We start from the raw sequence: 25,896 nt of genomic DNA, 5'->3' as shown, positions 1-25,896 counted from the left end.
CTTTTGTTTTGTTCTTTCAAAGTAGTAGGTAGGTCTGGGCATTTTTTTTTAAGTCAAAGAAGAAATTTTGGTGTGCAACATTTACCACTTATTTTTTTTTTTAAACATGATTTATGCTTTTAGGGAGGTTCATTTTCAGAACTCTGAATGAGGCGACAGTCTGTAGAAAGACATTCCAATGAACTGGTTAGGCGAGAAGTTGTTTGGAAGGAACAGTGCCTGGGGCTTACCAGGTAGATGGAGGCAGCAGGTTGGGAGGAGGAGTGGGAGAGCAACAGAAGGAGTTGGTTACTTCTCCTTTCACTAGTCCCAGACAGTATTCAAGGTTGTGACTAATCTTCACTGGGGTAATCCTTTGCCACCCACCCTGCCTCCACAAAAGGTACTGATGAGGAAGTGCTCATTTTCTCAGATATAAAACTGTTGCTTTTGTATTTAAGTTTTTGCAATACTCTTCCCACTCCCACCCCAAGAATAGGAAGAAAAGAACGACACAGTCACCAACTCTTTAGATTCCATGCTACAAAGGTCTTACTTAGAAGAGATTCTGTTTTACAATATTTCATACAGGTTACACTGGTTGACATGTCCATTTTTATTTTTGTTTCTTTTTGGATTGAGAATGGAACTCAGGGGTGTTTACCATCCCCAACCCTTTTAATTTTATAATTTGACACAAAGATCTTGCTAGGTTACTTAGGATCTCACTAAATTGTGGAGGTTGACCTGGAGCTTGTGACCCTCTTGCCTCAGCCTCCTGAGTTGTTGGGATTATGTTATTAATGATCCTTGAAAATGTGTTTGGAAGTATGAGGTACTAGTCACAGCCACACTGAACACAGGAGGAATCCTAGCAAGGGAACTCTGAAGCAAGGGATGGATTGACAATTGATCATTACAGAGTAGAACTAGCCCAAACTCCAATCTTTTACCCATAAGAAAAAAGACCAAAGGGAGAAAGTACCTGTCTATCAATAGAAAACCTGCTAGGGGCAGCAGTGTGGAGACTGAAAGCCAGAAATCCTGCCTCCCAGGCCAGTGCTGTATCACTGTACTTCACGACAATTTGGATTGATAATGTTTGAGTACTTTTAAAAATACAGGGACAGTATATATTATAAAGATCCAAAGAGAAAGGGGAGGGAGGGAGGGAGGGGGAGGGAGAGGGAGAGGGGGATGGGGGGGGAAAGAGAAAGAGAGAGAGAGAGAGAGAGAGAGAGAGAGAGAGAGAGAGAGAGAGAGAGAGAGGGAGAGAGGGAGAGAGAGAGAGAGAGAGAGAGAGAGAGAGAGAGAGATCCAAAGGGGAAACCATTTCTTTCCCTTGCTAAAGGATCACCAAAGGGCTTGATCTTACACATGATGTGTTAATCCTCAATTTCAAGAGGAGGAGATAACATACTGGGATATTTGTTTCCAGGAAGATTTCCCCCCTCCATATCCTTACATTCTTTTTCTATCAGGTTAGTTCCAAACAGCTGATTTGTTTTTTTGTTTGTTTGTTTTTGCTAAACAGACTTATTGTTGAAAAGCAAATAAAATATGTTCATTAAATAGGAAGTTGGTTGCACCTATTTAATGCAGTAGCAGAGATGGTTTATACTGATTCTGTTCATCAGTGTAGACAACTTCACTAAATCTATAATGTGCCAATAAAGCTCTATTGAAAAATGGACTAATAACCCACCCAGACATTTAAAAGAGAGGTCCACTTTTAAAGTCATGTTGTAAAGCCATGGACTCTTAATTTGAAGGAAAGCAGGTAGCAGCATTCACTGGAGCAAAGTGCAGTCCATTCCCAGATAAATCATGTGGGTTTTATTTCTTATTTTCTATCTCATTATTCTGTACGACGGAATACAAAATTCAAATGTTAAAACATTTTTCTCTCTTTCCACCTTTCTAAGATGGTATGCCAAGAAATGACTTACATAATATCTATCAAGAGCTCTCAGTTTCTTGGGACAATGGTAAATAAACACAAGGAAATTAGCACTTTTGTTTTCTGTAAGTGAATTATATGTCTTTCCCAAACCCAAAGAAAAATTTAAAAGACAAAAAAGAAATAAGCTCACATCACTGCAGACAAGATACTTCTGAGGGGCACTCCATGTCCACCAATGAGGTGCAGAACCAAGAGAGCATCTTCAGAATCCCTCCCATTGAGAGGTGTACTGCACAGGGAAAATGTGACATACATGTACATGTGTGTGTTTTTAAATTTTCTCCTGTAACCTGATGCTGACTTCTATAATCCTTCCAATCAGAAATAATATCACGGCTGCTGGTTTCATCAGCCTTGTTTTAAATCTCTCTTTTAGCATTTTACTAATATGGTTATTGTTTTCTAGCTAATGAGATACACACCTGTATCCTCGAGAGATTGAAAACCAAGAGAACTCTTATTTTTGTTTCAGTTCCTACTCTAAGAAATAACCCTTGTCTATTCTAGACAAATGTTGGGGAAGAAAAAATAGACAATAGGGCCTTATCTGAAATGAACATCAGTCAGAGGGACTTAACCCTAATCCCAGGACACCCGCTACTCTTATCTGTATAGCATGAGTGTGCAGAGTCAGATCAAATGCACACACAGGATCCTACACACCTCTATTCACCCATCTTCCAGTTATTGATGATCAGCTCAGCAAGAAAATATTACCATTTCCCTTAGGCTGACCCCTAACTCAACTATTTGTCTATGCCCACACTCAGTTTCAGTCAAACCAAGCTGATCCTCACTCCCTTACATAATTTATCATACTCATGTCTACACATTGGCTGAGGTCTTAAACTGACAGCCCATATATATATTTTCTGAAAACTTTAAAAAATAATTTAAAAGTGAGTCAAGTATTTTTCAGTTGTAAGTATTCCTATTTCTTGTTATCTTACCGTCAGCTTTTCCTACAACCTTAAATGATTATCTCTCCCTAGAAGAACCTCCATGCCTTCTTTTTCAAATGACCAAATTATTTACTGAATTTTCAAATAGAAATGATCATCAGAATTCCTGCTGAAGGTTGCACTTACATTTTCCTCTGATGCTTAGTACTTTTTATCTTGATAAATTGTTTCTATAATCTCCTGTCCCATTATAAACTAGGAGGATATTTAGGAGCAGAATTTTCTCTTCACTCAATCATTTCCCAGATCATCTCAAGTATAGCAAGCATCAAATGCTAGCTGCATGCAAGGCCATTGAGCTGCATACTGCCAATAGGTACCATTCATATAAAATATAATGTGATTACTGTCCCCAAACTTAAGCAATTTAACAGTTGTTATACATGACTGAACTCTGGTCTGTTGTTCGATGATGGATGGATGCTCATTTCTTGTCTTTTCCATTCATCCCTTAATATTTAAGCAATAAATATTTTCCTGGGTACAATCACTTGAATAATAATAGTTAAGTTCATTAACTTCATATCTGTGCCCCTCCACCAATTCCAAGTTACAGAGAGAGATAGGCTCTGCTCTTTTATTTAAGCCTTGCACCCCCTACCAGAAGGTCTTGAACTTTGTAATCAGTAAATGCTAATTGAATTAACAAGAATGTAAGCTTGACATTTTAGCTTTTTACCAGGGGAGAGATTTTTATGGATCATTTCTCACTTCATTTCTAAGGAAATGAAGTTAAGAGAATTCATTTACTATCTTGCAGGCTCAGTAGTATAGTGCTTACCTAAGATGTTCAAGATCTGGGTTCAATCTCCAGCAGCACACAAAAATATCAAATCTTGCTTATACAGACACATGTACCCAAATACTTCTAACACTTAATAAACATATGTACATATTAAATATTTCTCCTCATTACACTTTACCTTTAAATTTTCTTTTCTTTTCTTTTTATTTCTTTTGAGACAGGGGTCTTGTTATGTGGCCTAGGCTGGTCGTGAACTCCTGGGCTCAAGTGATTTCCCCTCCTCAGTCTCCTGAGTAGATGGCACTACAGGCGTTTGTCACCTAACTTTAGCTTTTATTGTCTAAATGGCATAACCCAGTGAGTCCTTGCACACATTTTTTAAGCGAATCACAGCTAGAAATATTTAAAGTAGAGACTGGCCTAGAAGTTTCTTTTCTGTCATCACACCTGCATGTGCTTGGTCTACTCGCACGTCAAAGTCTGAGTATTCTTACGTATAAAAAGTTACACTAAATAATGATTGTTTTAGTGGTTCTCCAATACTATAATCACCTAAAGGGCTTGCAGAAAGACTGCTGCTCTACCCTTTCTCCAGTTTTTGATTCCAGTTCTGGAATAGTACCTGAGAGGACTAAATAATATTGATGATGCTGGTTCTGAGGTCACACTTTGATAACCACTCAATTAAACTGTGTTGAGGTCTATGCAACTTTGCCTTCATTATCATGCTAAGATTTAAACCTAGGTATATAGGTATATCCAATTCCAAAGTTCGTGCTTTTAATCAGAAAAAAAATATATACTTCCTTATGTTAAGATGACAATAACAGTCAAATAACAACAATAATAATGATAATAATGTAAATTACATAGAAGATTTCATGAGTTCTGTGAGACATGAACAAACACAAGATTACATTGATGTTTAAAAGAAGTATGTCTACTTCAAAATTGATTGCAATTTGAAGAAAACTCAACTTCATCTTGTTTCAAATGGGAAAAGATGATCAAGTCCTATTTTATAGCAAGCCAAGACATCTTCAAATAGACCTTATCATTTACAAAATCCCAAATGCAAATCTATCAAAATTTCATTTTTATTCCTATGTTAGTAATTGTCATACTTAGGACTAATCATTCACTTTTTCTAAATTTACCATATTCTAAAGAACAGCAACCACTACCACTGAGGACTTGGCTCCAACCAAGATACTGTGCTGCTGTACCAGACTTATCTCAATTTTCAAAATAGCTCTTCCACAGGACATAACTATCATCATCATTTCCATTTTGCAGAAGAGGAAACTGAGGCTCAGAAATGTCCTGTCATTTTTCCAATGTCAGCAAAACAGTGAATGATAGAGTTGGATTCAGACATAGGCAGTCTGCTATCTACATACAGAACACGAGCTTTTTATACTACCTCCATCAAAGATGGAGAAGCAGGTCTAGAAATCCAGACAACTGGGTTTAGCTCTTGTTTCCTTACAGATTTTATCAGAAGTGTTGAGAACTCACCAGTAATCTTGATTTTCCTGACTTTAAAGAAAGGTTGGACTAGAAGCTCCGAAGTTCTTAAATATAATATTCTAGGGTTTTCCAAGTTGTGTAGATTGAAACTATATTTCCTTGCTGAAGAAAAGGACAGGTGACTAATAGGCGTAGTATTACTTTAAACAAATTGTATTCTTTTTAAATCCAGTATGCTAGGATTTCAACCCGATCAGTTTTTAAGAGGATGCAAGGTTAGAATCAGTGCCTGTATTTCTGCTGAAATCCCTTTCTGTTTATCTGCCCTCTTCAACTTTGTCATTCTGGATGCATATGCACTGAGCCCAGTGTCTTAAGTAACATTGCTGAGGTTACACTAGAGACAGGTGTTAGGGGAACTATTTCCCCCGGGCTATCATTTCCAATTCTCCCTCCTCAAAAAGAGAAGGAGGGGATAGAAGGAAAGGGGTTGCTTTTCAGATTAAACACAGCGACTGCAAACACCTTCCCCTAGGCAATAAATTCTCTGCCAGTGTGTGCTACAGTTTACCCAAACACCAAAGCAGAAAGCAAACAGCCCCTTTTGTATGGGAAGAGCTGTCACCTGTCAAGTGATATTTGTGAATTTCTAGAGAAGAGAAAAAAAGAAAGCCCTTTCCCTTATTTTATTAAGCAGTCTGTTTGTTCAAGGTTTGAAATGCATACCTGTGTTTAAGTTAAAGTCCCTGAGTTGGCACTCTTGAACAAAGTGATGCTTTCCTATTGGCTATGCTATACAAAGAACAGAACAGAAAAAGTCTGCTCGTAAGGAGACACTGAACTTAGTCTAAACAGTATACAGTGGGCTATCTCAGAAGGGGCATAGGTAATTATAAAAATAAGAGGGTTTTGCTATGTGGAAAATGTTTTTTTTGTTTGAATGTGTTATTTATATTCATACAATAATACACAAAGCCTATGTAAGGCAAATTTATGTTTAAATGATACTAGCCAAGGAGTAAAAATAGCAGGATGCTATAAACAAGGTTTAAGATGTGCTAGAAGGAAAAGGAGAAAATGTTTTACCCATTCCAATGTTCAAGGTTACTCTGAGGTGAAAGCTGGAATATACACTTTGTCCCTTTCACCACCTCTTTCCTGATAAAGTTCCCACCCAGATGGGTCTGCTCACCCTACAACTAGATGCTCCATTGCCAAGAGGTCCTTCTCATTTTCAGTCCAAATTACTATCCATACCAGTCCTTTAGAAACCTCTTTGATTTCAGTCAAAGGGGTGTCTAAAGGGATAATTTTATCCTGATGAGCAAATAACCAGGCATCATGCATTCAATCATTCATTGACTTGGGGTATCTACCTTTTTCTTTTTTTGGTACTGGGGTTCAAACCAAAGGTGCTTTACCACTAAGCAACATTCCCAGCTCCTATTATTTTTCATCTGGAGACAGGATCTAAGTTGCTTAGGGCCTTGCTAAGTTGCTGACACTGGCCTCCAACTTGGTATCCTACTGCTGAGATTACAGGTGTGTACCATCATTTTTGGAGTATTTGCCTCTTTAAAAAAGACACCGGAAAACCAAAACTGATGGCATGTCTGTGAACACTGCTAAAGTTAGGGGAAGTGTAAATAGACAATTAATGAAGGAAAAAAAACTTATGGAAAGAAATTTGGTAAGATTGGTGTTCATACAATTTTACCTCAGAATTATACCTTTAAGTATCCAGTGTAAGTAAACATTCTGTACTTAAATATTTCTCTTAAAATCTATGTAGAACAGTTAAAAATTATGTGATATCTATGCAATTATATATATATATAATATATACATATATATAATAGAAATTAAAGTTGATATGAAGAGTAGTAAATGAGAAAAAATGTCTACCATATAATGCTAATAAAAATGAGCATATTGCAAAATTTATATAAGACATAATTCCAAATATGTTTTATAAAATCTCTTGCAGAAAAAATTCTGAAGAAAAACTAGTATCCATAACTGTTTTCATATAAGGATGTGAAAAATGCTTTTCATAATTCTAAAGTTTTTTTAATTGTACTGCTTTTATAATCAGAGAAATTTATTAATTCATATTTTATTTAAAAAATCACCTCTTTACCTTCTTTAAAGAATTTGTACAGAATTAGCATTTGACAGAAAACTAATAACAAAAATAACAAATTTTTCTTTGACTATATATTTTATATTCCAGGAACTTTGAATGAAATAAATCAATAAAAAAATCAAAATTCTTTTATAATATCTAAGGTAGGTATTATGTTGATCTGTACAAATGAGGAAAGACAAGTTAATAAAGATCACCTAGGTCACACTGCTAAAATTGGGAAGACAAAATTCTAACTCCAGTGTGTCTAACAACAAATTCCATGAGCTTTATATTGAATATAAGATATTCATTAAAAATTTTAGAAGCTTTAATTAATTCTACCTACACTGAATTATAGTGGTTTCCTGCACAGTCAGAAATGTATGCAGGAATCATGGGGGAGAAATAAGAGAATGTGAACAGGAATGAGGGAAGGTACAGGAGGGTGAACTTCATGGTACGAGTGGCTCTGGAAGCTTGATGGACCAGCGTAGGAAGAGAAGGAAAACAGAGATGCCCTCCTTAGCCTGAGCTCTTGACTATGGTGTCAGACTTATAGCTGGCTAACACTGCACATCACAGAGAAGATTTATCACAGAAAATGGCTGTACATTTGGTAGGTGGTGCAGCCAGGAGCAGATGGGTAGAGACAGACTTAGAGTGTTTTAGTGACTCACATGGTAGTACTGTTAACTAGCTTCTTATAACTTGACTGTGGTTAAGTTAAAATAATGTTTAGTGAACTACTGAAAAATACTTTGTTCACAAAACATTTGCTTAATCTAATTTGAAGGCTACAATGAATCAAGTGAAGATTTGTAACAATTTGCCTACCAAAAACTATCATGATCTGTATTTCTAATATTAGAATGTATCTATAGGTGTGGTTCAGTTGAGTTATAGGTGACTGAATGTGTGTGTACGTGTGTGTGCATGTGTGCACATACATGCAGACACAGGAAGAGAGGGAGAGTGTTTCCGTTAGCTCTTTTTTATTGCTGTGACTAGAAGACCCAACCAGAACAAATTTGGAAGAGGAAAAGTTTATTTGGGGGCTCATAGTTTCAGAGATCTCAATCCAGACAGTTGGCTCCATTCCTCAGGGCTTGAGGTGAGGCAGAACTTTATGGCGGAAGAGTGTGGCAGAGGGAAGTGATTCACCTGATGATCAGGCAGCAGAAAGAGAGATTCCTCTCACCAGATACAAAATATATACCCCAAAGGACACCCTCAGGGACCCACCTCCTCCAAACCTACCTTACCCCTCCTTAGTTACCTCTCAGTTAATTCCTATCAGGTGATTAATTCACTGATTGGGTTAAGGTTCTTATAACCCAATCATTTCTCCTCTAAACCTTCTTACATTGTCTCACACATGAGCTTTTGGGGGGCACCTCACATCCAAACCATAACACAGGGAAGGAAGGGAGGTATGGAGGTAATGTGTGTAAGATTTGGATCAGTTCAAAATTCAGCAAAAGAGAGTTTTGACTTGGTTTATGGTCCTGCTGAGAAAATAGAGCATCATTTTCTTTGAAAAAAATTCACTTTGATGAGCAAAAGAGTGACTGAGGCTCCAAAGTTTTCCTGGTAATGCCCAGTGAAAATCAAAGCTTTGGTACAAGGAAAGAGTAATGGTACCGATAAATACCTTACTCAGCATAACAGACTATAATTCTTCTTTTGAGTTCCTTACTTTGACAGTTGAAAGTAAAAATTATAACATTGGCTGATGTGATTTTCAATGTGTACAGATGTAATATGAATGACAGCTATAATACAAAGGAATGAAAATGATGAAACTGACATTATGCTAAAGTCTCTGCATTTCATTTGAAGTGGTAAGATACTAATTCTCAGTAGATTATGGAATATTGATTATAAATATTATGAAAGCACATCAGGAGTCCCGAGATCACTACAGCAACTACTACAAATATGTAGTGATTTAGCCAAACAACAAGGTAGATAAATTAAAATTGAATACTAAACACAGATCAAATAATCTAAAAAGGCAGAATAAACAGAAACAGAATAATAATGGAGGGGATTAATAGAAAACAAACAAATGATAGTACTAAAATACCAGTATTGATAATTGCATTATATATAAATGATGTAAATACAGCAAATTAAAGAACAGGGATTGTCAGAATACATAAAAGTGAACCAAGTCTATATTCTGTAAAGAAATCATTTTATCATTTTAAATATAATGATAAGAGCAACGTTAAAATTAAAAACAGACAAAATTTATCATGAAAAATGTCAAAAGAAAGATTTGCTGTATTAATTTTAATATAGACAAAGTCAACTTGGGAGAAAAGTACATTACAATAAATAAAAAGAAATACTATGTAATGATGGCAGGGTCAATTCACCATGAAAATATAAGCTTAAACATAATGGGTCCAACAACAAAGCTTTGACATACATGTAGAAAAACATGATAGTTTTGAACAGAGAAAGAGACCATCCATAATTATAGTCAAAAACTTCAACACTCTTTTAGCAGTAGCTAATAAAAGGAATAGAGGAAAGTGAGAAAAGATATAGAAAAACTGCACAATGGCTAAACTAACTAAATCCAATTGACATTTATAGAACTTTCCATTCAACATAACCAAAGTATGGTCTTTTCAAGTGCCCATCATAATTTCCTAAAATAATCCACATTCTGACTCATGAAAAAAACTTCAATAAATTAAGAAATTGAAATCATACAAAGTATGCTTTCTGATCATAATGAAAGCAGAATTACAAATTAGTATGGAAAAATAACAGAAAATATCCAAATGCTTAGAAATTAAATAACATGCTTCTAAATATTAATGGATCAAAGAATTCTCAACAGAAATAATAAAATATTTTAAAATGGACAAAATTGAAAATTCAGAGTATCAATATTTATTAGAAGCATCTAAAGCAGTGTCTAATGAAAAATTTCTTGAAATTAATGCTTAACTTTCCTGAAAAAGAAAATTCTCAAAAATATAGAATTCTAATCTAAGAAAGTTGAAAAAGAAGATCACAATAAGTCCAAAGGAGAAGTTATGAAATCTGATCAGAAATAATGAAGTTGAAAAAAGGAAAATAATAGAGAAGAAAAAGTAAAACCAAAACATGAGGTTTGCTTGAAAGATAAATGAAATTGATGAATCTCTGGTAAGACTGACAAAGAAAAGGAAGGTTATTAACATAAGAAATGAAAATAAATAATAATATCATTATAGATTTTATAGACATGAAAGGGATCAGAAAGGAAAATTCCAAATAATTCAGTGTACATACATTAACAACTTTGATTAATCAATTTCTCAAAAACCACAACTTTTCAAAACTCACCCAAGATAAATAATCTCAATATAGTCCTTTACTATTAAAGAAACTGAATTCATGCCAGGCAAGGTGGAACATGCCTGTAATCCCAGCAATTTGGGAGGCTGAAGCAGAAGGATCGTGAATTCAAAGCCAGCCTCAACAGATTTGGGAGGCACTTAGCAACTCAGCAAGACCCTGTCTCTAAATTAAAAAAAAAAAAAAACTGGGTATGTGGTTCAGTGGTTAAGCACCCCTGGGTTCAATCCCCGGTACCAAAAAAACAAAAACAAACAACAACAACAAAAAAAAAAAACCCACAAAAAAACAAAAAAACAATAATTCATAATTACAGAGCTCCCCAAAAAGAAATCTTAGGCCCAGACAGTTTTGTTGGTGAATTTCATCAAACGTGTGGAAAAAAAATTAATATATACAATATTTTCCTAAAAAAGACACTTCACTCAAAATAGAAATACAGAAGTCATACAGAAGAACATGCATAGGATCGCCAGGATTAAAATGACTATACATCATTACTAATATCTCTCAATGGTGGGATTGACACTTACTTTGAACTGTAGTTTCTTTCCTATCTATCAAAGTCTGAAGTTCTGAAGTCTACAGAATTTTGTCTCATTGAGTTACTACAAATGGTGCTGCAGCAAAACCTTCATTTTTCCATCTGTGTGTGTGTGTGTGTGTGTGTGTGTGAAGTTCATTTGTGTCCATGCACATAAGCATGTGGGTGCTTGTGTGTACCCTTTATATCTAAATTGTTTTATGGAATAAATACCTAGAACTGGAACTTAATGGCCAAAGGAAAGTTTCTTAAAAATTAAATAAATTAGAATGGGCAAATTAACCTCCAATATATCAATTTATGCTCCTGCCAACAGTGAAAAGATTGTTTTTCAGTAATCTCACCAGCATTAACTATTATCAATCATTTAAACTCTTGCTGATTAGAGAGATATGATATGTAATCTTATTGTTTCAACCCATAAAATTTGTATTTGTATTGTAAAATTTATATTGTTGAGAAGTTGAAAAAAATTATGTCCATTGAACATTTGTATATTCTTCATGTGTTGAATACCTGTTGCCCCTGGAGGGGCATTCAACTTTCTTGTATTAATTTTTAAGCATTCATTTTATTAGGATTATTAAACCTTCATCATTAATTATAATTTTTAAAGTTTGTATTATTTTTTATATAAAAAATTTAGTCAAATTTTTCAGTCTTATCTTTTAAAACTTCTAAGTTTTTATACTTTTATAACAACAGTTATCCAAACTTGGACTACTTTTTCCCTTCCCTGATTTGATCAATTTTAGTCATACTTCAAGGTGTCCATAAAAATCACCTTCTCTTTAAACTACTGCCAGTCTTTCTCAGGTAGAAGAAATCAATACTTTTTAATGCATCTTTTCAAAATATACATATATCTGAGTTGCTTTTGTAGGTAATTTTATGCACATTTGCCTTTAATGCTGTATTACTGTCTTTGTAAAGTAAGAGACTGTGATTTTTTCATCTGCATCATAAAGATCATAGCATACAGTAGGTGCTAAATAATCATTGTGGTTATATCAGCATGCACGATCAAAAGCATGTAAATCTACATCATGTAAGAAGCAGGGTATTATGCCAGGTGCTACAGCCTACGCCTTTCCAGGTATCTTGATATTGACCTGTTGATATGTAGGGGTGGGGCCCTTCACATATATCTGGGAAAGTGCAACAAGGATTTGCAAAAACAGATCACTAGGTAATTATCACTCAACTTCTTAGGGAAAAATATAATGCAGCCTTAAAGGGTTTCCCTCCATGTTCAGGGAATATACAAATTAAGAGTGACATGGCCAGTACCGATCATTTCAGGACATCTAAGTGTTAATATCATTGTTCATCTCTTGAAAATAGGACAGTCATGCTTGCACAGTTCACAAGTAATACAAAGCTGAGATATAATTTATTATGTTACAAACTCAAAAACCAACAAGGTCTTGAAAAGATAAATTAAAACAGGATTTTTTGAGAAACTTCACTCACCTTCATTTACTGTTCCAAAGAACTACTTTCTCAGTGATATTAATTAAGAAGACACACAGACAATTCCCTGTAATTCATTTCAACTCTCCTTTGTTAATCAGAATAAAACACTTTGATTCCATTTCATGACTAGTTATTAAGGTAAAGGTTATATAAAAAATCAGCACAAAAGGGAATGAATTTCCCAGTTTCAATATTTCTGTCATTAATAATCTGACATGTCTTTTCATGTTCATAGAGTTATGTTTCTTGCATAGGAAGAGAATGCTTGGCTGAGTTTCCCAACTTATTAAAAATATTATATTGAAGAGGAAAATAATTTATGAGCAGCCTTTGGAAACTGTTTAGCAATTAGGTTATACACACAAAAAAAAGAGAAAATCTGCTATTAAGTAATGGAAGAAAAACTCCTCACACCATTTGTAGCAACAGGGTAGAAGGACTAGGAATCTAAGAGGAGCCTTTTAATTTACAAACTGGAATGCTAATTAGTAACATCCTGAGCAGGTCTACCTTTTTGTTGCTTCTGCTGCCAAGGACTATTGTGGTCTAGCCTCATCTCTGTGACAGTCACATGTAGACACACATGATATGAAGATATTGGAACAGTTCTAAGACAAGGGAAGACCTAGGATTCACATAGAAATGTAATTCATGAAGAAATGCCTCTCTTCTTTGGAGACAAAAACAGGGCCACCACAGATAGGCAAGCTTGTTTATTCAGTCAAGTTCATTCTCACTCTAGTTTCATATACCTTCCAATACCATTGCCCCAAGTGCCCTATTTTGTTTCCTTCACCCTATTTCATTTTTCCTAGCTGTTCCTGAATCCCCTATTATAGAGACCTAGTATATAACCTCAAGCACTAGGCATGATGAAATAGGGTCCCTGACCTTTGGAAACAGAGAAATAAACAATTCAGACTGGTGGGAAAGTGTATGGAAGGGATTCACAGAGAAGGAGGGCAAATAGGACGATGAGGGACAGATAAGAACTAGAGAGAGAGCAGAGAAAAATGGAAATGGTATTTTTAGGAAGAACATTTCCAAGAATACAAAGAAGTTAAAAACAGCATGATACTTTAAGAAGCCACATGATTCAGTATGTAAAAAGATAATAATGATAGAAAAAAAAAACTTTAAAAGCTTGTGATTCTTCATGTTAAACTTATAAATTTTTATCTACTGCTATGAATCCAAGAGTCATATTAGAAAATATCTACAGAAAATACAAAGACAGTTTTGCCAAGGCATCTACTACTCATCAAAATGCAATATTTTATGTGAACTGAGAATGTCCTAATTGTTAAGATACAGACAGTCAAATAAGAGTTTACACATCTTCACGTTCACTTATAATATATCCCAGGACCTTGAATGGCCTAACACTGGGATTATCTGACAACTTCAGTAGTCCAAGGATAACTGGGAAGATCTGTATTGAAATTAAAGGGGCCAATGACATAATGTATTTTTTCTACATCAATTTAGTGACAAAATGTCACTGTATTTACAGAGGTTGTTTTCTCTTTCTTTTCCCACTTTACTTTCTCCCAATATTAAGAAATATATTTTATGCCAAAAAGGGTTTTATAGTGAAAATAAATAAAATCTTATATCAAATAAGAAAGACAAGCCTTTTCTAAGAATTCTCATTAGTTATGTCAACAGGCATTCTAGAACACCCCACACGCTTCCTAGCTCTTTACCCCATTTTTATAGAATTTTTAATATAAAAATAGCAAGATTTATATAATGAATAAATGATTTTTTTAAAAAAGAAGAAAATCCATCAACACTATCTACAGTATAAACAGTCAATTTTATCTAAGTCACCTACACATCTCAGAAAAGTATATTTGTTATCATTAACCCATTATGCTCCTTAGCTTATCTAGGAGTTATGTGACATATAAGGGAACCAGTTCATAAATGAGAAACTGAGTTCAAAGGTCAAGAGTGACTCAGTAGTAAAGCCAGGAAAAACTTATCTTTATCTCAGTTATCTTCTTTCTTCTTACTGTGTTACCAGGTTCTCAAATCTGTGTACGTGTATAGAATTGACTTTCTCCTCCTTCATCAAAAGTGAGTTCAATGAGAAGGGTTGTTTGCCATAGTGAAAAGTGCTCTAGAATTAGATCTAGATGCTCTTTCTTTCCTTGTCTCTCCCATCTGGAAAATCTTGAGTGGTATCATCTGCTCTAAGTTGGGATTGACATTAGACAACTCATATAAAATATGCAAAGGATTCTTTCCAACCTCATACCCACACATTATAGAGAGTTAAGGCAAATCCAGAATCCATGAACTACTACTAATCATGCCTTGACTGAATAAATTTGTTCTTTCCAAAGGTCTTATCTATTTGGATCCATCTGCCTTTTTAGATACCTTTAATAAAAACAGGATTTATAGAGTTGAGTACAGCATGGCCTACTGATTAAAGAGTAAATTCAGGCCACTCACCCACATGGGGTCACTGAGGTCCGAGTCTTGCATGCGGATACAGTCCATGCTAATCTCAATCTTGTTTGTTGCACCATTTTCTGATGGTTCATCCACAAAGTTCAAGTCAATAGGCTGAACTGAACATATAGGCCTAACATAATAGAAAGAAAAAAATGTGCATTAGTCCTGGGAATGGACTAAAATACACTCACCAAGTTGGTAACAATGAGTGCTTTCTACTTCAAAGTTTGCAAGGTCATTACTTGTTGAGAGTCAGAAGAGTTTGAATCCTGGCTCAGTCTTTACCAGATGTATAATTTCAAGCAGTTTAAATCTAAATCCTATTTGTTAAATGGGAATCATGACCCCTGCACTCTTCAAAGAATTGCTGGATGTAATGCAGGACAGGAGAGATGGATCAGTGATAAAGTATTTTATACCCTATCCTGCAGGATTCTCAGTGCGCTGATATTCTCTTCAACCATCTCCTTAATTTATTACTTATTCAAGCTAGCTTTAAATAAAGATCTAATAACATTTTTCATAGCAAGAGAAGAATGATCAACAAAATTGGGTGTTTTAACCTTCTCAGGTGATAATTGCATTGTAACATTGGATATAAGTCTTCAAGACAAAGGAGGAGTAGATTTTGAGTATCAGAGAGACACTTTAGAAGTGATTTTGGGTTGTTCAGGAGATCCTTATAGACTTTCAAAATTTTATCTCTTTGGAATAATAATGATCTTTTGTGATTGGAAACTGAACAAATAGCCACAAGATTTTGAACACAGAGATAATATTGGAGGCAAGAAATTTCCACGACAACATTAATTTTTTACTAATTCTAGAAACATGCTGTAGTGAGTTATATTTTCACTATTCATATTTACCTATCTTTAATGGTTCAAATACAACATATTCTTGTTTATTTGATACTTACTGTTCCAGAAAATCCCAGATATGCTGGAAAACCTCTGGACTGAGGAATTCACTTGTCTGTGTGCTCTGGGACATGGTGGATCTGTAATAACTTTCTTTCCAAGAGAAATGTGCTGGGGTTTCTACAAAGCTAAAAAGGACAAAAATGAAGTTAGGATTATATTTCTACAATTATGATACAGAATATTTAAATTAAAATGTTTTATCAAAACATCAAGGAAGTCTATAAAATCATATAGGTATACATAGTACATTTTTCAAGTTGCACAATGGTGTTTCTTTAGGAAGCACTGTGGATCCATTTGGCTATAAACTCAGACAGACTTCCCATGCTAGACAATCAGCCCTTTTATCAAATTCGTCTTTCTTAATTAATAATGTTGTTATGTGCTATCATTCCCTGGTCCAACATCTGTGTTCTGCAGATCTCAAAAAGAAAATAAACATTCCCTCATTAAATTTGACAGCAAGTCTGACCTATTATTAAACCCATTTTATAAGTGTCTCAACTGCTTATCTGCTCATTCTGCCTCTAGCAGGTAAGAAGTAGAATTAGGAAATAGAAATGAGCTCAGAGAACTTCACCTTCAGGTTAATCACCCCTTCCATTACTACCATCTTAGCATCACACTCAGGGACAATAAACTCAAACCTCCAGACCCAAACTTAAATCACTAGCACCTTTGGTGTGTGTGTGTGTGTGTGTGTGTGTGTGTGTAAGTGGTTAATTAGAGTTTAGAATTCTATGTTAGACTAAGAGATAAATAAGCAAGCAATCGAACACTGCAAATTAATAACATTTTTGTTTGCTTCATTTTGCTCCTAGATCTTCATATTTTTTACTTAAACATTTTTAAAACTCTGTTCCCCACATACCTGAAGTGAAACACTAGCTTTCTCAGATGACACAGTCTCCAAATCTGAATATTATTATCCATGCAGATCATCTTAGTAGTGATGAACTACCAAGTGGACTTGTTTTACTCCAGGACTAAAATTGGCTAAGCTTTTAATCATTATTGCTCATATTATAAACAATTAAATAAATAGTACCCCAAGATAATCAATCATCATCTTAAATTTTTAAATGTATGTTCTAGTCTAGTAACATAATAGTATTGGATTTATTAATAATAAATTTCTAAGCTACCTGAAATAGTGCATTCATTTGCTCAAATTACACATATAGAGAACACTTATTGTTTTCCAGGATGCATAATGGCACTAGAAATAGAAAGTGAATTAGGACTGTCCCACACCTCGGGGAGGTCACAGTGTAGAAATAAGCAGGAAAACAAGCCTCTGCTAGATATGATTAACAGTATAGCCAGTACTGTAAAAACAAAGATGAAACATGTAAACTTATCTTCAGGACTAAGGAAATTAACAGATGATGAGATGAAACTAGCCAGGCCAGGTAAGAACCAATGATACAGAGTGGGTGTTGTGAGGCAGTTGCATAAACAAAATACTAAAATGAAAAGTAGTTTGGTGCATGTAAGAAATTGCCAAGGGACTCTGTTAGTAAGGTATAAAATTTGGGACAGATAATATTGCGAGATGGAGCAGGAGAGAAAAATAGAAACTTAGATGTTACATTAAAAAGTGTTTGAGTACTTTAATACTTGTATTGAAAGGTATATTCAGAAGATATTTTTAACTTTTTGAGATAGCTGTAGATTCAATATAGTTGTAATAAATAAAAGCACAGAGAGGTATCTTGAATCATTTACCCAGTTTTCCCAAGAGCTGTAAAAACCATTATATCTGTCACTACATAATAATGACATTGATAAAATCCACTGATCTTATTCATAAATCCTTAGGCTTATATATGCTCATTGTGTAGTGTGAATTTCATTCTCTACAATTACATCACATATGTAGGGTAGTAAATCTACCTCCATGCTATTAAAGGATTTGACACATGAGATGGACACATTTAGAATATGCTCTGTATTGATCAATGTTGATCAATATAGAGGGTCTACGGAGGAAGGTTTTATATTAACATGACAGTTCATGGCCAACGTGGGTTATTTAGGAGGCTGCTTCACCAGCCCAGCTAAGACAACAGTAGAATAGAATCAGCAGGGATGGAGAAGATGGAGACAAATGAAATCATTAGTGGAAAAGGTTAAATAAGTATGGGTTTGTTACTACTGGAGGGAAAAGAAAGAGTCAAACACATTTCTAGCTTGCTTGAACAGAGTGACTGATAATTCCACTGAAGACAGTTTGAAATTTGGCATGGAGAAGGAGGAGAATCTATGAGTTGCATGTGGAGTCTGAAATACCTATGGGATATATAAAAAATAAAATTGACTATTGAATAAGTCTTAAACTTTAGTCAGAAAAATGGACTTGGTGTTTGGAAACATAAATCCTTATTACAGGATGAAAATGAATCAGACAGAACATACAATAAGGAGAGGAGGGACCCCATTTGGAGAATCTGAGAACTAGCAAACTGAGAAGTATAGGGTATCTTAGAAACCAAGGTAAAAAATAGTTATAAAAATTATCATCACTACTAAGGGATTCAAGAAAATAAGACCCAAAAAACAGATTTGACATTAAAAAGTCATTAGCCACCTTGATACTTGAACTTTCTATTTATTAATGATGGCACAAAAAATTCAGTGCTTTGAGGAATATCCAGAGGTATAAAGGAAATGTTCTTGGTATAGATGATTATGCCCAAAAAGGTAAAGAAGAACAAATGAAAAATTCAAGATATTGGAAAGAAAGGGAATGGTGTGGAGAAGGGTCCTGGAAGAGGCATGCAGGAAGGAGTCTGAGGGCTTAAGTGGAGAATGTGTCTAGAATTGAAACCCCTTGACCCTTCATTCTAAGAGGAAGGAAAGAAGATGACATGTACATTTCAATGTTTTCATAGAAAATAAATAGAAGTCATGGCTGATGACATAAGTTTCTTGATGAGATGGAGGTAGGCAAAGTTAGCTGCTGAAATGGCAGGATCAGTCACTGAGTAGTGGTCAAAGAGGAAGGCAAGGTTTCAGGATGTGGGTGAGATTAGGGAATGTGACTTTTTCATGGATCCAGTATTCTCAGTTCTATGTTTCTCTCTGGTTTCTATCAGTTATTAAAGGAGGGAAAGATACAGGAGAAAGAACCATACCCCATTTTCCCCCTGAACAAGTTGTAAGGAAACTGAAATCTAGCATGGGATCCAGACTGGAGGGGCAGGAAGAAGAGCTAGGACAGGAATGAAGGAAAAGGAAACTAGAAGCTTTTATTAGGTCACAAAACAGAGATAGGAGAATGAAATGAGAAAGTCAAATGATGAAAACGAGAGTAAGTGTCTCTCTCATGACCACATCTAGAAAATTTACCTATAATTAGAAGAGTATCTTGAAACCTGATATCTTTAAATTAAAAGGAAGTTAATTTTATTTTATCTTTAGAAGCAGGGCAGACTCAATTTATGTATTGTAATTAGTAAGTAAGAAGGAAATGGAAATTAATGGATTTATTACTGAAGTGAAAATTATAAAATCCTCAGATGACACTTTCAAATATGTTTTATTTGCACTAACATTTGTCTTTAGATTAAACTGAAGTAGAAAGAAGTAGGAAAAATAAAGACTTTTCCTAACCAGTGGTAAAAAGGGAGGTAAACATGTGAATTATCCAAACCCCAGAATGCAAATCAACTTTCATGTCAGCAGTCATGTACATGGACCCCCAAGTCCACCCCCAACACCCAAAGACCTAAACACCAAAACTGGTAGCCTAGCATCCAGGTGAGCAGTAGAAGGTAACCAGGGCAACTCAAATTAGACTCTCAGCAATGGCATTATTCCGTGTGTGATTCCATATGACAAATGTAAGAGTTTTTAAGTTGGCAGATATTTAGTTGTGGTTTCTAAAGAGACTGATGGTTAATGTGACCTAGGTCTTACATAACAAAAAGCATGGAGCAGATTCAAAAAGCGACAAACGGGAGACACTGTCATATCTCTAGAGCAGAAGAAAGCAAGTCTTGGTTCCACAGCCTCATGCCAATTCTTACGTGGATCTCCAAGGCGAAGTTTTCATTTCTCTCCACTCTGCTTTGCCATTGCTTTATGTGACTTTCCTCCCTCATTTCAGTCTGACCCCTGAAGACCATCCTTATTTAATGTCACCTCTAGCCAGCTATGAAAACTTGGCAGATCCCCCACACTCTTCCAACCTCAGCTTCCTAGAAAGCGACACTGGGTAAGCATCTATACCCTGCTGCCTTTCCCCTTTATCCCAGCCTCAGTGCCTTCTCCAAAAGTGCTTCCTAGACCCTCATTTGAACTATAGTCTTTCTCCTTTGAACTTTCCCAAACTTTTGCTTCACCTCATCAATGCTAGTTTATTCTGTTTTGCTTGTATAACAAATACTGTACAGGATTTTAAATAATTTGAGGACACAACCCCTCTCAAAACTGTCTTATAGTTTTATGTTTCTTAAGGCTCTAGTGGCATAACCAAATTAGTTAATATCTCTGAACCTTGGTGTCTTCAACTCTGTTTCCTACAGAAGGTGGTTGACAGACTGACTTGAAATAATGTGCTATACATTTTTTTATTTAGTGTCTAGTCACCAAGGCATTAGTTCTCTTAGAACAAGTGCTACATAATTTGTACCTGATAAATTAAACTAATAAGGATGTATTAGAAAGATCTGTTAAATTTGTAACAGTGTCACATGAAAGTAATCGTATTAAACTTGTGTTATCCTTCATTTCTCTTCAAACAATCTTCCACCTATGTCCTTGAACCCAAACAATGCCTCATCACCTCTCTTTCTTCTGGATCACCTTTGTCTCACTTGCCACATCCAGTGGCAACTTTCCCTTTAGGGCCTTAAGCTCTCAAGGGGGCTTTTATAAAAACAAGGGTATGGTTTGGAATTGATCAGTGCTCTACAAATTGTTTTATAAAACAGCCAGCAATGAGGGAACTCCAGATACCCCTCCTTATTACCAAGAAGTTTGGGTTTTGCTTCTCTTATGCACACTAGGGCTCTGAGCATGATTTCACTAAAAAAAAAAAAAAAAAAAAAAAAAAAAACAGCGAGGGGGTGCAGATTTGAAAGGAAAGGCAAGGCCAACGGTCTAGGTTAGGAGAGATTCAAGGTCTCTCCTTTGCAAATCCAATGCTAATTTTTCTACTCTTTGGTTCATCATACAAACAGGAATAGAGATCAAATATGGATAAGAAAGAGATCAAATGGTGCCATTGTGCAGAAAAGTGATGAAACCCCATCCATCTCCAAGGAATCTCAGCATCATTTCACTTGTGGAACAATGTCTGTTCAAAGCATTTTGTCAAACCAGTCACACCCAAAGTTAGAAAATCTGAAGAAAATGTTTTTTCCTTTTCAAAAGCTTGTTTTTCCTGAATGAACTATCCTTCATTCCATATTAATTCATCAAAGAACCCTATTCTCTGCAGAAGGTACTGGAAATAGCAAGGAACTCTACTCACAGTCTGCATCCCCTCCTGCCTTTCCCTGTTCTTTCTAGAAGTCATCACCCACATCTGTCTCACTTTGAGTGTTTTACAGAGCAGGAGCAAATATCCAGATCTGTGAAATTTCAGAGTCCCAAACAACCTTAGTTTTACAGATGAGTTTTGGAACCAATGATCTATAGAGACCCTCTAGTTCAGTTTTTTTTTCATATTTAATGGATAGAAAAGCTGAAACAAAGAAAAATCAATTCACCTCATGTATGTTGTACTTAAACCTGCTTTTTACCCCAAAGTACAATAAGAATAAATTTGTTCATCAGATGCCAAGTCTCATCGTGAATTGCCCAGACTTTGATACCTGGATGTGATAAATAAGAGAATATTCTTTTTTTTTTTTTATTTACAGAAACCTATCTACACCCCTTTCAAAACTAGAGATACACTTGATTCTATACAAACATGCCCTAATTAATCTAACAAAATAGAACAGTATTTAGTAGTGAAGAGTATCAGAGGCTCATTGCTGCTACTAGATTTCCTGCCTCAGGCCCCTCAACAGGGTATCAGTCATTCTGATAGAGGGAAAATATGGCAGCAGGAATCCCCAGTTTCCTGTAGGAGTCTCCTTGCCAGCTGGCTCACACTACTGCTCACATTCCCATTGGGCAGATGGGGTCACGTTTGAGTCTACACCTTTGAGTATTTCACATTATGTCAAAGTTGGTAGTATCCTTAGATAGAGCTTATCTAGTCTTGCTCTTTCGTTTCAAAGAAAAGCTGAGGTCAGGATACTGGTCCTAGATCCATTGTTGTGCTGGGATGTCAGCTAATGAAAGCAGAAATGTTATAATCAGAAAGAGAATGTTAAAATTTCTGGAATTTTCCAAACCGATTTTTAAATTTAAAATTAAATTATATTAAAATACAAAGATGATATTCAAAATCCATCTCTTCCTAATTGTTTTACTATCATCGATGCTTCTGAAAGCCATTTTTAAGAGTAATGTAATTCTGCAGATTAAAAACAAATCATCTGTGAATTCAATGCGGCCTCTCTCTAATAAGGTATTTCAAATAAAGGTTTTTATGTATAAATGATTCAACACTACATTATTCTAGACAGTTATGTGAAAGTAGTAGTTATAAATATGATCTTGATTTTTTCTTTTTGGAAGTTTTCATAGTTAACTGTTAAAATGTAGAGCACCTTTGAATGTGTCCCATTTTTACCTTTTTGTCACAAACTTCTGTGCTCCACCTCCTAAGGTCCCAACATACACAGATCATTTTGGTTTGTGCTCTATTTGCCTGGTGATTAGCAGGAAAGATTGCCATTGATTATGGCAGATTTCACTTGACAGGACCTGCTTTTCCAGTTTATATATGATGACCTCTAGACTCAGAGAGAATAAGGAAGTTAGTCAAGGTCACTCAGCTAAGTAAATGATAAAGTTGGGATTTAAATTGAAGATTGTACTACTTAACATTCATGATTAATCAAATAGCTTGTATGAGTTCTAATTTTCATTCATCATAGAACTTGTAACACAAGCTTTTTTTTTTTAAGAAGGATGTTTTTCTATACAAAATAATTTACTAATTTTGTCTCATCACAATGGCCTTCCTGTTTCAACAAGATGAGCAGAAAATGGCATAGGAAAACTAGTAATGGTAGTTGAAATATATTTAGAGAAAGTCTAGTCCTTTTGCAGATTCTCATTGTCACAGAAGCAGCTGATTCTCAAATGTTGCATAAAAACACACACACCTGATTTTACTAGTACTCAAGGGAAACTTACCACCCAAATACTCTGACAGCATCCCCAATCCTTAGATGAAAGTGCTTCAGGACTCTGAATATGACTTTTGCTTCTTCTATTCATTCACACATCCATCCATGTATCACCCATCCATCCATCACCCATCCATCCATCAAACCTATCAACTCATTGAATTATTAGTTAAGCCTTTCTCACCTAAATCTCTCTAGATAAAATGTCTTTTAATTGGCCCTAGGCACATTCTAAACCATATAAATCCTTTACATTTTTAGTTCAGAAACCATTCACATCTTTGAATTTTCTCTGCTATTATAATCATTACTGATATTGTCAGATTGTGTTTTAAAGATGCCAATGTATACCTTGATGTATTTCAGTACATTACCTCGTCATAGCACCCAATAGCTTCTAAGGGTCCTGGAGGACTAAATATATCCATGGGCTTGATTTAAATCCACCTTCCCAAATCACTCACCTGCTCTAAATCAGACCTATTAATATCTTTCCTTCCTTTTATGGAAATTTTTCCATTTCAATTTCCTGTTGAAAAATGACCAGTTGGTTTTTTTCTCTCTCCATCCATCCCAGCTCAAACCTGTATGTCAATCTCACTCTTGACAAACATAAAAGGTCAAAATGCATTTAGAGCATATCTTATGCCTTAATATTCCAATTTATCACAATTTAAACAACAAAGTATCATAGCCAACAAAGTCCTTTTTACATATCACTGAACTGTTAAATTCTTAAAAGAATCTCCATTCTATACCTATTTCTCTTCTGTTCTACTGCCCCTCATAGTTAGTGGACTTCCTTTTCATCTTCAGAACACTTTTCCCTCACAATGACCTTTCTTAAGATTCAATTGCTTTCAGTTTGACTCTGTCATGACCCACATTTCTCTCTATTCAGAGAGAAACAGAATAACTCTATAGTTAGGAAGTATAGCTTCCTTCTCTTATACTCTCCTTCCCACTAAGTCTTTTGTCAGAATTTTTTCCCAAACTATGTACCTATATGAGGACCGGTCTTCCCCAAACAACATTTCTTTAGGTTACCCCTTCCCTGACTCAGAATTTACAGTCACTAACTTTGTGCCCTTGACAAAAATCTAGTCACGTCTTTGCTCCTTATTCCTTTAGGCAAATCCATTTTCCAAATTATTCAACCAGATTTATCCTACAGGTGTTTCTTTTTACACTCTAGTTTTTCCAGATTGTGACCTCTTAACTCTACCAGCATTTCCAAATTCTTTACATTTGTCAATGTCCAGTTCAAAACTCCGCTCACCAAGAAAAAGTACACTATTTTTATTTTTTGTTGTTTGATTTCACTGCCTCAGTTAGGTATGCCTTAATAGTCTTGTTCTCAGTTAATTCTAATGTAATTTACCCATGTTGAAATGGTGCTTCCATTTTGTATATACAAGTCTATTGTTCTAACAAGTAAGGAACTAGGAGTGAAAAAACATTATTTTCCTGGGCCTTCATATGACAGAGCTGTAGAATGAAGAAAACTAGAAGACAGAGACATACGTGATGTATCTTTGTATTCCTACATGGAACAGAATCCCTGACATAATAACAGGGCATTCATAAACACTTGTTGAATGAATGCTCTTAGAGTCATGTAGAATGGCCTTAGGGCTAGTATGGAAATACACGTTCAATCAACTCCTACTCTCTTTGATTTTGGTGGTGCTGGGGATTGAACCTTGCTCATGCTAGGCAAGTGCTCTTTCATTCACCTAACTCCCCAACTTTCTTTTTGTTATAACATAATAACCTCAGGGAAGAAAAAGTAAAGTGCATATTTTGCAACAAAACAGAAAAGAAAAATGAAGACCAAACACAAGAACCAAGAGATAGGTACTTCTCAGAAATGCCTAAGGACTCAGGGATGACACCACGACCAGTGAGGACCTGAAGGAGGTCCTGGGGGATCAAGAGAAATGTACTTATGCCTGCTGTTCTTGGTTCCAAAATGCAGGAAAGTACGCAGTGTTTTCAGAAGTGTCTACCCTGCAATACTTTAAAAAAGAAAGGAAAAAATAAAGAAACTGCTACTTAAAAAGTTTATTTTCAAATTTCTAGAAGACCTGGCTATCCAGAATGTCATATTTCCTAACAACTCCTTGTAGAATGAGTTTTATTTTTACTAAATCATGATAGCACTTTTTGTTCCTTTCTGATCAGTATCACATTTTGTCATATGGTCTAGATTTGTTTTTTGTTTGTTTTTCAATCTATACTATCCATAGGCCTGGTTGGTTCTCAGACGAAAAAACTATCATTGAGTTTCTGTCCTTTGTGGCTTTACATTCTAGCATACTATCTGGCACAGAGTAGGTGTGAAATAGTTGCATGTTAAATTCAATGTGTTAAAAAAAAAAAAAAAGAAGGGTACAAATGGAAAAATCAACATCTGTAGCAGAAGCAATAGTGCCTTCTGATTGCTTCCACAAACAGGGTACTTTGTGGAACCTGCCTGAGAGCCACTGTTTAATTTCACAACATCCTGTGAGGTGGATACCAAAATTATCCCATTATACAGAGGAGATAATGCTCAAGATGACAAAAGAACTGAGAAGGAGAATGGAGACTTCTGTATAAGGATATAGCTTCAGAGTCCCTAATCT

General features: G+C 35.3%; 1 protein-coding gene across 4 annotated transcripts in view; it reads right to left on the bottom strand.

Annotated features, from left to right (window-relative positions):
- Tp63 (tumor protein p63) overlaps positions 1 to 25,896 on the bottom strand; it is a 215,586-nt gene that overhangs the window by 115,852 nt on the left and 73,838 nt on the right. For all 4 annotated transcript variants that reach the window (XM_047563740.1, XM_047563739.1, XM_047563737.1 and 1 more), the window contains exons 2-3: positions 16,010 to 16,138; positions 15,088 to 15,220 (exon numbers count right to left, since the gene is read on the bottom strand). In XM_047563740.1, the coding sequence (XP_047419696.1) occupies positions 15,088 to 15,220; positions 16,010 to 16,138 (262 nt within the window). The remainder of the gene's footprint in view (positions 1 to 15,087; positions 15,221 to 16,009; positions 16,139 to 25,896) is intronic.

Source organism: Sciurus carolinensis, chromosome 9, assembly GCF_902686445.1.
Source record: "Sciurus carolinensis chromosome 9, mSciCar1.2, whole genome shotgun sequence".
Taxonomy (NCBI): Eukaryota; Metazoa; Chordata; class Mammalia; order Rodentia; family Sciuridae; genus Sciurus; species Sciurus carolinensis.
Note: the sequence above shows the minus strand (reverse complement) of the source record. Positions and strands in the feature narration are given on the sequence as shown.